Genomic DNA, 14246 nt, shown 5'->3' with positions numbered 1-14246 from the left:
AAAGTTCATTTCTAAACATTTTATCTTAATTTAGTAACCCTAACTCAATTAAGAGGCACTGAATCAGGAAAAGTTTTCACACGTAGGCACTGCCCATTCCCCAAAATGTAATTTAAGTTGTTTCGTAGAATGGAACAATTCAAATGAACATACAGTACAAAAATATTACAAAATGTTCTTAATGCTATAACGGGCATGCGGTTTAATATATATTAAATCTTACATTTAATGTTTAATAGTGATCTTGATCTCACCAAGACCACCTGGTGAAATTCAAACATTAACAAAAAATATTTTCATTCGATATTTACATATAATTCATTGGTAAAAATATTTTTTCTGTTTACTGCTAATCTCATTTTGACTGTATAAATTAATTCACTTTGAACAATGTACAAGCCCAAATGCGTAAATGTTATATACAGTTTGAAAAACAAATGGCCATCATTGTGTTCTCTATTTGATTAGTCAGTGCCAAAGGTAGGAAAGCGCTATACAAGTGACAGCCCATGTATTAAAGTTAATATCCAATATATACCATATTATGTAATAATTTGGATAATTAGGTCATATAGGGGAAAAAAGTCAACAAACCACTTCCGTGTTTGTTTCGTTGACACACCAATGAAAACCCGCGTTGGGCCCTCCACCCCTTGACAACAACCAATGGCAAGCGAGCAGGGGCGGGCCAACGGTGCCAACGTGCGAGAACCCAAAACGAGTTCACGAGGATATGGACTGGCTCGTCCACGTGCGCCGGGGGGCCAGAGGGGGGCGTGCGTCTCCAAGCCAAGTGGTTTGCGGTGCTGCTGCTGCTGCTTGCGTGGAGTTTGGTAAATAAGAAGTTTTGACCTCATGGTGCACGCACTCGTCCACACGCGCGCCCTCCAGCTCCCCACGCAACCTGAAAATGCTCTCCAATATGAACGTTTATCCCGCATATTCCTCGTCTAAATTTTATTAATCGGTGCGAGTCGCCTTTGGCCTCCTGGGAGTCGAAAACGAACCACGCCTGCTGGTGAGTGAGCACAGATTATCACGAATTATCGGACGTGTTTAATCCCTGTGATTTAGCCACACTGCAAACCTCATTAATTTCGTTGCACACGTTGGTTTTTCAAAGTGGATATTTTGTCACTCCGATCTGTGCTAGCGAGCTAACAACAACAACGTGGCGTAGCTTGTTTATGGTGAGCGAAACTGACCAAATTGAACACTTAAATTCGAACATTTATGCCCTACATCCATCTATAGGATTGCTAAACAATGAGTGCAATTGGTTGTTGAATGAATGTGACGTCATGTTTTTGGGCTATGCAACCTTGGTTTTGAACTTGCTGTGAATAAAGTTGCAGGACTGTATTGTTTTTGTTTTTGAAAAGCAGTCCCCGACGTTTAAAGTTAAACAACTCTAATTTAGACTTTGGTGTTGCTCCATTTGTTGCGATTCATTCATAAATCTGATTTATATGCACTTAAAGCGCCAGAATGTTTGTTTGAAAGGGTGACTTTGTCGCGAGTGTCGTGTCAATAAAAATGTCGATTCTATTGTAGGATTTTAGCACGCAAAATTGAACGTTAAACACTTGGATGTTGCCACTGATGTCGTAATAATTTCATAAATATTATTTATATGAATTAAAAGTGACAAGATGATTGTTTGAAAGCTCAACTTTCATGTTTGTCTCTTGTCAATAAAGTTGGAGAATTTATATATATTTTTAAACGGTTACACACCAAGTTAAATATAGACACATTAACCCATACTTGTACCTTGCTAATTTAGATATGTTTAAATATGCGTTATGTATGTGATATTTGGGCATTCAATCACAGAATGAAACTTTTTTTTTTGAAGGCGCAATTTACGTTCAATGCTGAAACCATCCGATTTGTCAATAAAGTTGAATTCAATTTCTTATGAATTTTTAAAATGACGCTGCCCAAAGTTTCAAGTTAAATACACAGTCTTGTTATACTTTGTTTATGACCTCCTTTTTTTATCAATAAGCCTGTCCACTAATGATCATAGTGCTCATGTTTGTTTTATCTTATCATGTATTGTTGTTTTAACAAGCCTGTTATCTTCATTCTCCTGCAACGTCTGCAAAATGCACAATAATCCTCAAGGGTTGGAATTTATTTGAAGGAATAGTTATTGAGCCAGTTCTTTAGTTAAATCTAATTCATACATTATTATTCGTAAGATAACTAAAAATGATGCCATTTAACATTTTGAATCTTAAAGTACGTTCAACAAAGACTAAATTAGAATATTAAAAATCAATTAATGCAAAATAAATTCATATAGAAAAATAAATTTGCGTATTGTTTACTCAGGTATGATTCTGCCTGCCCTTAATTTAGAATGTGCCTGTGACACTTCCCGTCCAATATGTTGACACACATGTCCTATTTTTGTTGCTGTGACAAAACGTGTGCGGGTGTGTGCGCGCGCGCGTGTGTTCAGAAGAGTCCAGACTAGGCAACAGCTGAGGCTTACGCGTGTGGTTTTGCGTGCGTTGTGTTTTGTGTGCACGCCCACACACAATAGTACAGTTAAGCCAGTTCAGTCAGTCCTTATTTTGGATCCTCACTTTGTATTACTCCAATTATTGTTCTTTATTTTTTGGCGTGTGTTTTGTTTAATGCTGGAAGTGACACACGGGGAAGTTCGTTCATATTTTGTAACAGTAGCTCCTCATTACCGGTAGTGTTTTTTGTTGTTGTTTGTTTTTTGATGGAGGAGTGAGTGAAATAGTTTTTGTGGCAAATTTGGTACTCTTTCCGCAATGTGAATTATGCGACCCAACTCTGGTGAGTCAGGGAGCAATAAACACAACAAAATAATTCAAATAAAAAAGGAACTGCCTATATGGCTTACTGTGACTTACTGTGGTATTTTTTGTACTAACTAAGAAGTAAAAAGTAACGTTGTTGATAAATCTTGTTATGCGCATGCTGGGCCAGTAGGGGGAGATGTCACACGGTAAAGAAACATTAACATCCACATCTCCTTGAGAGACCAATGGGTAACATTTCACTTTTCCTCCTGAAAACTGCAAGTGGGACATGAGGGAGGCTACTTGATTAGCGTTGACACCCCAAAAAAAAAAAAAAACAACCCTGCATGTTTTAAATGTAAACAATGAAGCGTCACGGTCCTCCATTATTGTTTTGGTCATGAAGGGCCCCGTATGACTACACTTGACACACGTGTCCTCCATTTTGACACGGTGTCGTTGTATTTAGCATGTACCTTTAAATTAAGATGTTATGTTAACACAAGGCCACAGCAACATCATTTTCATGAGTTAGTTTGAGGGTTGAGGAATTCTTTTGTTGTTGCTGTTGCAAGTTTGGCCCATTTTGCAATCTGCTGTTGCGCAACAAGTGGTACCAATCCATTTAGTCAGTATAAGAAATTTGTGTGTGTAGGGGTGTGTGTGTGTGTGTCTGATTCGGAATCCCAGCAGCGCCAAGTTTCAGCACGTCGTCGCACCTGAAACACAAACACATGCACATGTACACATTCACACGCACGCACGCACACACACACACACAAAAGTAGCAGGGGGATGTAGGCGTTGCCCGGGTGTTTGGGTGTGTTCACGAGAGATGAAAACATCTTCGTCCATCGAGAAAGCTGCATATTGAATAAATAGATCATGAATATTTTTGTAGCAATAAAACTACATTTATTTAGTATAAAGCCGGCCGTATTTGATTGTCATTCATATTTATTGAAAGCTGATTTGCGATCCGAGTGATTTGAGTTAAGAGCATGGCTACGGAACGAGTGAACATCGATTCATATTCGAATGATTCAAAGTGTGCAGATCACGTTCTTGACGGACACGTTTTGCAAGTCGATTTGGCCTGTGACCAATGAGAAGACAGAAAAAAATGCTTATGTTTTTGTGGGATAGCGAGATAAATCTGATTGGTTTAATTAATAGAATTGAAGTTGAATCCGCCAGCACTACATTCTGAAGGTCACGGGCAGATTACGTTGACTATTCCATTAATCCGTCCCCAAAAAAATTCGACCTACCTCATCGATGTACTGGAAGCAGTTCAAACCCAAAACGGCTACAAAATGAAGACAATAGACTGTTGGGAATAAATGCGCCCAATTTCAAGGAGGATTTATTGTAGGTCCAATGCTCATTTTCAGGTCAGCAGAAAAGGCCCGGCTGCTTGGCACTGCTATTTACAACATCAACACAGGGGGGAATCGTGCGCTATGTTTAGCGGTCAAGCCTCGATCGGGAAAACAATGTGGCCGTCCGACTTTCAACAGCATTCCTTCCGCCTCTTGTCCGATGTGTGGGTGAGGGTACGGTCAGGGAGTATCTTAAGGAGTGAAGTGGTCTCGTACGGAGTCCGACGCAAGAGCGCATACATGCCACGGTTTCTTGATACTATTGTCGCCGTTGAACGCACACTTTGATTGTTGTAATTCTAGCTGGTCCGTCATGGCGGGCGACATGATGATGCTGATGCGAGGCTTGGCGAAGCTGAGCCAGGCCGTCGTGGAGACGCAAAGTGCCGCTCTGCGCGGAGGGACAGGTGAGTGGACGCAAAATGGAGCCACAGCTAGCCGATAGCACGAGCATTAATTGTTGCTTAGTGCGTTTGTCAGAATTTAGTCAAAAAAGAAACAAATAAATATTTAACCTTTAATTTTTTTGTCATTTCTTTTCTTTTTTTTCCCAATTCATTTATTGATTTGACCGACCTTTATTCAACCAGTTGAGGCAACTGAGAACAGATTCTCTTTTGCAATTCTGACCTGGCTGCAGACAGCCGAGTTAAACAAAGAAACATAAAAGCCAGCGAGCAAAAATGAATGTTTTTTAAGTATCTAAAAATGCAACATTGGCTAAAGGCTCAAAAGCGCATTATTTAAGACTGACAACAATAATTGAGTTGAAATGTTTTTTACGAAATGAGCTCGATCTAGCTGCTAGTATTAGCATTTAATTGTTGATAAGTATGCTTCATTAGTCAAAGTTTATACGTTTAGTTCTTTTTTTTTTTTTTTGACAGGATTGCTAAAAAGTGCTTAGCTTTATGTGAAGATTGCTAAATACGCTACGTTGGCCAAGGTTTTTGCAATGCCCAACTCCGGTTAAAAATTAGGTTAGCACGATGGCTTCACAGTACGAAGGTCGTGGGTTCGATTCTGGCTATGGCCATCCTGTGTGGAGTTTGCATGTTCTCCCCGTGTTCGCGTGGGTTTCCTCTGGGTACTCCGGTTTCCTCCCACATTCCAAAAACATGCGTGGCAGGTTTATTAGACACTCTAAATTGCCCCAATGGTTTTTGGGTATGTGTGCCCTGTGATTGGCTGGCAACCAATTCAGTGTGTACCTTGCCTACTGCCTGAAGACCGCTGGGTTTGGCTCCAGCACCCCCGCGACCCTAGTAAGGAGAAGTGGCACTGATAATGGATGGATGGATTCAACGTCAAAATTGTCGCAACGTAATGCCTGACTTTTTTGTTTGGATTGATTACTGATGGTGACATGTAGTGAAGAGTGCGGCCTATATGTCTTTAACATTCTGTAATTTATTCTCACGTGTAATCGTTTTGCAGAGAAATAAAAATGTTTTGCTTTAAATAGGTGGCCTTCCTGGTGTCAGTGGTGCAGTCCAAAACTTCCAATCGGCCGCCGAGCAAGGCATCGCCATGGTGGTGACGAAAGCACAGGTAAGAGCGTTGTCTCAACATTCCAAAATGGAGTCTTGCTGTGATTCCCAGCATGTCCAAAATGGTTGAAAATCAGGAGTTGAGTCAGCAGCAAGCCTCCTCCTCATCGGCGCTTCATCAGGACGACTTCTCCTCGTCCGAGTTCAGCAAATATGACGACGACGTGGCCGAGCTGCGGGCAGGCGCGAATGAGGGCGTGTCCGATCAGAGCCCGGCCAGCGGGACGAAGAGCTCGCCGTTCGCCGGCTACAAGGATCCTTCGCGAGAGTTCGGCAACAGGTGGTACCACAGCGATGTCCGCCATCAGCACCTGCTGACGAGCAGAGGGCCGTGGCCTCAGGTGAGCGGGAGGCGGGCCTACCACCAGGAGCCGTCGTCGTCGGTGAGCGGGCTGACGGCCGACGACTTGGAGAAGGCCCGGCAGAGCAAGCGCGCCGACGTCAAGCCGCACAAACAGATGGTGAGATTTGTTTCTATCGCTATAATTTGTAGTATTATTATTTGTCGTTGTGTTGTTCTATTTTGTACTTTTAATTTTGCATTGTTTTTGATTATTATTTAGTATCTATTGTTTTTCAGTGTTCAATTGTTTGATAATTTCTATTAGTTTTATTGTTTTTGTGTTTTTTTTTCTTGTATTCTTTGTATCGTTAATTGAATTAATTATTTATTTTGGATTTATACATTTCTGGACTATAATGTCTTTTATTATGATCCTTCATTGTTGTTTTTAACCTACTTAATATTTAGTATCATTGTTTTGATTATGTATTAATTATTTCATATTTTGCAGTCTTTCCTTGTCATTGTTCTTAATCATTGTTTGCATATTTTGTATTCATTTTAGTTGAGCGAGCGAGCGCGCGAGAGGAAGGTCCCCGTGACCCGCCTGAGCAGGCTCGCTAACTTTGGAGGTAGCGCTTCTTTTTCAACCTTAAACCCATTCCCCACAAGTAAACTCACTGACACCCCGTCGCAGGGTTGCCAAGTTCACAGCTGGCAAAAATGGGGGCCGCTTGCACCGCACATGTATTCCATGTCTGATTAATGACTTTCCATATTTCTATCGTTTTTTTGCCCCCCCCACCCCAGTAGTCTGAAGCTGTACGCTCCTTTTTGAGATGCGCAGTCAGGTGCAAAAGTTGCACAGAAGACAGAACAATGTGCGCAGAGCACATTGGGAGTCAGACTGGAGGGCAGAAGAGAGCCAAATTTAGCCAGAACAAAACAAGCCAGGCTTTCAGACAACACCAAAGGCAAAATACGGAATCGAAGTACGACTCATCCGGTGAAGGGTCAAACAACAAAAAATGTTGTAATTCACACGAATCACTTCACAATTTACCACCATTAACAGATAAAAGTAGTAAATCAATTCAACACTGTAATTGTTAAACATCTCCAAAGCTCCTGTTCACATACTGGCTGCCAAGTCAGACTTAAAAAAATTAAGAAAGAAATAAAATAAATCATCTGCCCTCCTCCAGTCCCTCCGCGACATGCGCACACTCACATCTGACAATGAGGCGCTCTAAATCAGCCAAGCCAGCAGACTATCCAAATTTTCAGGACATAAGCAACGCTGGCTAGCTTACTGGCTGTCACAGTTGCGCTGGAAAATCGCTGAGGCAAACAAAGGTGCTCAAAGAATCAAAATCAGGAAATCTAAAATGTTGAATACTAAACTATGTTGTCACAATTCAGTCATTTAGGTCGCTAGTTGTGTTTAAAAAAAAAATAAAATAAAATAAGCTAGCAAGATCGGAAAAGTTGGCAACCCTGACTGAGCTTTTGTAAGCTAGTGCCGCTCTGTCCTTAGATAGAAAATCCTTAAAAAATGAATAATGAAACCTCCAATTAATCTAAAATTTGTTAAAGGCTTGAAGCAAACCAATGTAAAAATGAAAGTGTCTTTGCTAGCGTGCTAAATCGATTGCGGCGACTTCCACTTAGCATAGTGAGGTGACATTTTTTTATTTATTTATTTTTTAATGACGTGCTGATTAAGTCCACAAGATTGTGAACATTGTGGCGCCTAAATTATGTTTTGCGTCCTTGTCAGCCTTTCTTCCTCCTCCTGCTGTTTGTTGCCTTGCAGATTTGTGCTGCGATGATGTAACGGCGCTGTTACGTAACGCAGAGCAGCCTTGGATGAATTGCACAGCCCCCAAGCTCTCGCTCAAATCGTAGCTCAACGCAGCAAAGATAGCAGCGCTCGAAAACAAATAAAAAGCTCAGGAGGAGCTTTTGTTTAAGAGGCCATAACGTAAAAAAAAAAAGATTTTGGTTTGGAATCGGCTAGCGCTGGAATAAGTCATTGTTGTCTTGCAAGGTTAAGCTAGTGTCCGTTTAGAAAGCGATTTTTGTGTGTTGAGGAAAAAAAATATTTTTTGACAGAAATTTGTATTTCAAAAAAAGAATTCGATACATTTACAGTATGTCTTCATTGACATGCTTGAAAATGAGAAACACCAAAGAAAACTGGGAAAGATTTTGTAGTTGTATAAAAACATTTTGAATGTGTACCGTGTGGTCTTTTTTTTCTTTTTTTTTTTTTTAAACACTGAAAATTTCCAGCTATACGAGCTTGAGAGTTAATCAGGAGTAGCACCTATTAAGTCCCCATTTTATTTATTTATTTTCAAACCAAGTTTCTCCAGATTGGATAATTGTGTAAATTTAAAATAAATATTTAGTACTTTTTTAGTAAGATGTATTTAATATTTGCCAAAATGATTTTCTTCGCATTTTAGAACTGATAAAATATTGGTTTTTGTATTTATCATATTTTTAAACACTGTATATTGTAGTTTTTTTTTTCTTCAATACTCTTAATTTGTATTTAAATTATACTAAAAAATACAATATTAAAATTTTTCATTGTATTTATTTACGGTAATTTTCTTTATTACACATTAAATAAAAGCATTGAATACATTTTAATTAGTATTTTCATTTTTGGTGTTTCACTTAGTCCGCTAACACTCAAACGTGTTTTCATTTTCACCAGGTTTGGCTGTGGGTCTGGGAATCGGCGCCTTGGCGGAGGTCGCCAAAAAGACCATGCGACATAACGACGCGGCGGGTAATGCACACACATTCGTTTGAAATCTTTCATTCTGAATGGAAATTTTTAATTTTTTTTTTAATGTGAATTCGTTTAAATGTCTCGAAGAGAGATGAAAGCGGTGTTTGTTTCGATATCAGAAAAAGTGTACCGGGCATTCCTTCATGCCTGTTATTGTTTGCAGACAGGCAGGCACACGCTGCTACTACACTCCCCAAATAAACAGACGCTCCCTCTCGGCACAGTGATCCGCTTAATCGCACACAAACACGCGCACACACACCCCCCCCCTACACACACGCGCACACACCCCCACATGGTCTTTGTTGGTAATCCAGTCAGGCTACTTGCATTAATACCCCCCCCCAAGACACGGGATACCCTGTTGACCCACTGACACGTTAATAAATACGCATGTTAAATATAATATAAATATTTACGTTTTTTGTTTTGTGTGGGGGTGTGTGCGGGTGTGTGTATGTGTGCAGGAGAGAATAAAAAGTCTGTGTTGGACTCGAGTCCCTTCTTGTCCGAAGCCAACGCCGAACGCATCGTCAGGACTTTGTGCAAAGTGCGAGGGGCGGCGCTCAAGCTGGGTCAGATGCTCAGTATTCAAGGTGAATTTTCAAAAATGAAAACACGAAGACAAATTGTTGCGATGCAACAAAATGTTTTCATTTGTTTTTTTATCACCTTTAAAGTTGTACAGGCAACCATTTGCGCCTGAGTCTGCCATTTTTTTTTTCGTTCTCTGTTAACTCTTTGCCAACAATGAGGCACTCTAAAGAGGCCACAGCCGCCAAAACTCTGAATTCACTTGACAGGCCGCCTAAGTGCGATATTTTGAATTGTTTTGCCGTTTGGATTCCGAATCCGAGCGAGTCCACGTGTGGGCGTCCTGAGTCACGGTGTTTGGTTCTGCTGGCGCTGCGGCAGGCACATGTGCTGTGTCAAGTTACACAACAGGTGGAGGTAGGACGAGCGGGCTGTAAACAAGCCGTCAGCGGGATCCAGTTGCACTATTTCCTTTTATTTATGTTGGCCGAAAATCCTCCACCGTGACCTCGGCCCATCCGTCCGTCCTTTCTGTCTACTCCACTAAAATTCAAAGTAGTAAAAGTTTGTTGGACAAGAAAGAGTGAGACGTCCCATCAGGTATTGGCACAACGTCCGCTTTAGGTGGCCGATTGCGTGTCGTAAATCAACTCAAATACGTTGAAGGTGTGATGTGAACACACAAAGGCAGCGCAAGTCACTTAAATGTCACGAGGAGAAAAAAAAAATGCTCAAAGGGCGCGAGTCTATTTTGAAAGTGACAATATGCAGTGGCGGGCTACTTTTAGGCGCTCTTGATGTTTGCGCTTCAAGGCCGCACCTGCCGGCTTATCTTTATGATGATGTCGTGTTCTTCTTCGAACGCAATTAGGACCAAATGCAACGACGCACTTTGATCATGTCAGCACATGACCCACAATGATCAGGTTTTGTTTTAGAATTATGTATGTTTTATTTGTATTTATTATTTCTATTGTTTTATCGATATTGATTATTTTTATATAAATTAATATTTTTACATTGATGCATTTTACGATAAACTTTTTGTGTGTGTTTACATTTTACATCGATATATATATATATTTTTTTTAACATTCACATTTTATGTATTTATTTAGCGCAGTGCCGACTGTATTAGATTATTGGTTTTCTAAAGCCTTTCTAAAATTTGAATTTTTCATGTTTGTTGTACTTTTATATTTATATACATTTATAGTTTTACATTTATGTATTTTATGTTCTATACTATTTGTTCTTTGGTTAGATGTTATATTGATTTTGGTTTTATTTTATTAAATTTTATTTTTCAATGTTTTAATCTATGCATATAATCAGTTTTTTTTTTGGTTCATCATAGTTTTTAATTATTGACTTTCATATATTTGATATTGATTATATGTTTGGGGTTTTTGCATTAGCACATTTATGACTTCAAATTAGAATCAATGCTTGCCAAATAGTGAGCCCTCCTTTGACTTTCGCTTCCATGGTCGAAAGAAATAAGAACAAGAACGTCTGTTCATTTCATATCGTTTCAGATGATGCCTTCATCAACCCGCAGCTTGCCAAGATTTTTGAGCGTGTGCGGCAGAGCGCCGACTTCATGCCCATCAAGCAGATGACGGTAACAAGCTGACTTGAAATGTGTCGTCGTCGCATTGCTTTGTTGCTGCGGCCGTAAGCGACAACGCTTCTGCTCGTGTTCAGAAAGCGCTTAACAGCGACCTGGGTCCAAACTGGAGAGATAAACTGGAGTCCTTCGAGGAGCGTCCCTTTGCCGCCGCCTCCATAGGGCAAGTCCACTTGGCCAAGCTCAAGGACGGGCGGGAGGTGGCCATGAAAATACAGGTGTGTGTTACTTAAAAAAAAATTTTTTTTTAAATCCAGCAAATACAAGTGCCATTACTATTTGGACCGTCATTACACTATTTTCGGTAAAAAAAAAAAAAAAGATGCTTAATCATAGCTAAGACGACTATTAAAGGGGAAGCCTTTGGTGTTTTGCATTTGCATAAAATTATTAAACCATAATTTTCTATTTAATGTTTCATTGTCAACTGTTGTCTTTATGTTCCTGTCCTGCTTAGTATCCCGGTGTAGCGCAAAGTATCAACAGTGATGTCAACAATCTGATGACTGTGCTGAGTATGAGCAACGCGCTGCCTGATGGTATGCACGCACACATGCTCACGCACGCACGCACACGCACACGCACACACACAGATCTCCAAAGTATTTGCGTTGTCATATGTTTCACATGTGTAAATGTTTTGTTGTGTTTTCCAGGTCTGTTTCCACAGCACATGATTGACGTGATGAGGAGGGAGCTGGCGCTGGAGTGCGACTACCTTCGAGAGGCTCAGTGTGCCAAGACGTTTAGGTCGGCTTTTGTATCTTTCGTGTATCTTTCTATTGAATTGGTTTGAAAAAAAAATGTCTCCGTTTATCTTGGGGATACTTTCCAGCACACACTGTAAAAAACAAAAAAAAAAAAAAATAAAGTAAAAAACACCACTTATTTTATTTAATAGAGTGTTGAGCTAGCTTTATGCTAATTTATAATGAAATACCTCATAGCTGGGCTAACGAAAATTAACATAGATGTTAAAACACACAAAGCACCAACATGCGCAAAGCGATACGACAATACTGTGTGCATGATGACGAGCACCAGATCACAGTTGGGGACCTTCTCTGCCCCCTTTTTTCTTGCTGTTTATTACACTCCATCTCTTCCAGTAGACCTCAGGGCCACCCCCACAACTGAAGGCTAAAATTCATACCTTAGTTTAAGACTCATTTTTTTATTGAACACAGGAAGTGTGTTAAATCGTGTTTGAAATGAGATACGGCGTGGTTAAGTTGTATGAATTGTTGCTGTTGTTGTTATGTTAATGCAAAAGGGAGCTGCTGAAGGACCACCCGTTCTTCTACGTCCCGGAGGTCATCGAGGAGCTGAGCAGCAGCCACGTTCTGACCACAGAGCTGGTCCCGGGCTTCCCCCTGGACCAGGCCGAGGGCCTCCCCCAGGAGCTCAAGGACACAGTACGAGGCCCTCCGGTGGAAAAGCGAGGAACTGCTGCCTCTTCTCCCTTGCTCATATGGCTCATGAATAGTTTTGTTTTGTTCAGATCTGTGAGAACATCCTAAAGCTGTGCCTTAGAGAGTTGTTTGAGTTCCGCTTCATGCAGACCGACCCAAACTGGTCCAACTTCCTGTACGATCCGCAGGCACACAAGGTGAGTCCATTTAGAGAGGGAAAAAAAAAGAAGAACTCCACCTCTTGTACTACCATGGCTCGCAAATGTCGTGTGTGTCCACAGGTGGCGCTGCTGGACTTCGGAGCCACAAGAGGATTCGATCAACGTTTCACAGACGTCTACATCGAAGTAAGTCCAGTCGTATGTGTGAGGAGTTTAAGAAATAACCTCATCGATGACCTCATCATTGGTGACGGCAGGTGATCCGCTCCGCTGCTGAGGGCGACCGAGAAGGAGTTCTGAAGAAATCCATCGAGATGAAGTTTCTCACCGGTTACGAGTCCAAGGTCAACGCGCACACATACACGCCGTCTTTTGATTTTTGGCCTTATTCTTTATGTCTATATTTATTTCATTAAATAAATCCTCTTTCAGTCTCTGATGATCAATCAAATATTTCTGTGCATGCAGGCTATGGAGAACGCTCACGTGGATGCAGTGATGATCCTTGGCGAGGCCTTCGCATCGCCGGAAACGTTCGACTTTGGCGCGCAGTCGACCACGGAGCGCATCCACAACCTGATCCCCGTGATGCTGCGCCACCGCCTGACGCCACCGCCCGAGGAGACGTATTCGCTGCACCGCAAGATGGGCGGCTCCTTCCTCATCTGCTCGCGCCTCAACGCCAAGTTGCGATGCAAGGACATGTTCCAGGAGATGTACCAACGCTACTGGGACGACCGCAGGCCGCCCGTGTGACGCACGGGTCCCGGGACCAATCATAAAAGAACCAATGGGCGAGGTGTGAACGCGCACCCGCGTCGTGTTGGAGGCCAAAGCCGGGACAAAAAGCGCTGAAAGCGAATGTAACACAATTGGTCTTTCTTTATCTATCCTTTTTCTTTTTTTTTCCTGTTTTGTTGGACTTTTACAAGACGATCCGGGTTAAAGGAGGAGGAGGATTGTGATGATGTAGTCGAGTAAATTCAGTCAGTCAGTCAGTCGGTGTGGACCAGGACCGTAAGTGTCTTCTTCAAGGCCCCCATGCTTCTGCTTCAGATTGAGACCAGCTTGTAACACAATGAAATAAAAAATAAATAACTAAATAAAAAAGAGGCTTTTAAGTGATTGAATACTGGAATAATTCACATTCTTATAGTTAATTTGCTTTTTTTGTCCTTGCTGCTGTTGATTGCAATTTAGTTTTAATCGAGTCTTTTCTTTGTTTTTGGTGGTCAGTTTAAACGACGCTCAGGGTGATTTTACCATCCATAAGAAATGTTCCAAAATCTCCTTTTTGTGTCTTGTTTGATTTGTGTCCATGTACGTGGATTCCATATTATTAAAACTACAAGGTGTTTGCTGTTTTGTCCTTTCTTTTCCTTTGCAAACAAGTCAGTTCACGAGTTAGGGTTAGGGGTTAGTTATCAAAGAAGTTATCAAAAAAAAAAAAAAACAATTATCAATTTTTTTTTTAAAACAAGTTGTAAAAAAAAAATCTAAATAAAAAGTTATCAAAAGAAGAAAGTTGTCAAAAAAATAATTCTCCCCCCCAAAAAAGTTATCAAAAAATATATATATATAATGGTGATTACAATGCATTTGACAATCAGATACCCTTTTACCATATAATCTTTGATAATTGGTTTAATTTTTTAAATTGAATATGTGATATTGTTTTGTTTCACTGATTCAATAAAGTTAAAAA

General features: G+C 40.7%; 1 protein-coding gene across 3 annotated transcripts; it reads left to right on the top strand.

Moving 5' to 3' along the window:
• The first annotated feature begins 3 nt into the window (after positions 1-3).
• LOC148316195 (atypical kinase COQ8A, mitochondrial-like) lies at positions 4-13899 on the top strand. Of its 3 annotated transcripts, none has more exons than XM_088285977.1 (16): positions 4-833; positions 4469-4572; positions 5631-5716; positions 5793-6176; positions 6564-6630; positions 8727-8801; positions 9272-9400; positions 10877-10962; positions 11046-11186; positions 11426-11507; positions 11625-11718; positions 12242-12383; positions 12470-12577; positions 12662-12727; positions 12799-12885; positions 13010-13899. In XM_088285977.1, exons 1-16 carry the CDS (start codon positions 667-669, stop codon positions 13295-13297), a joined length of 2106 nt encoding a protein of 701 aa, XP_088142103.1. In that variant the 5' UTR covers positions 4-666; the 3' UTR covers positions 13298-13899. The 3 variants fall into 3 exon arrangements, with proteins under 3 accessions (XP_088142103.1, XP_088142104.1, XP_088142105.1); XM_088285978.1 differs by having other exon boundaries at positions 717-1018; XM_088285979.1 differs by lacking the exon at positions 4-833 and adding an exon at positions 1060-1190.
• Positions 13900-14246: the final 347 nt, after the last annotated feature.

This window comes from Idiotropiscis lumnitzeri, chromosome 21 (assembly GCF_059441095.1).
Source record: "Idiotropiscis lumnitzeri isolate Australia: NSW breed Sydney's pygmy pipehorse chromosome 21, RoL_Ilum_1.0, whole genome shotgun sequence".
NCBI classification, from domain to species: Eukaryota; Metazoa; Chordata; class Actinopteri; order Syngnathiformes; family Syngnathidae; genus Idiotropiscis; species Idiotropiscis lumnitzeri.
This window is presented reverse-complemented; position numbering and strand designations above follow the sequence as displayed.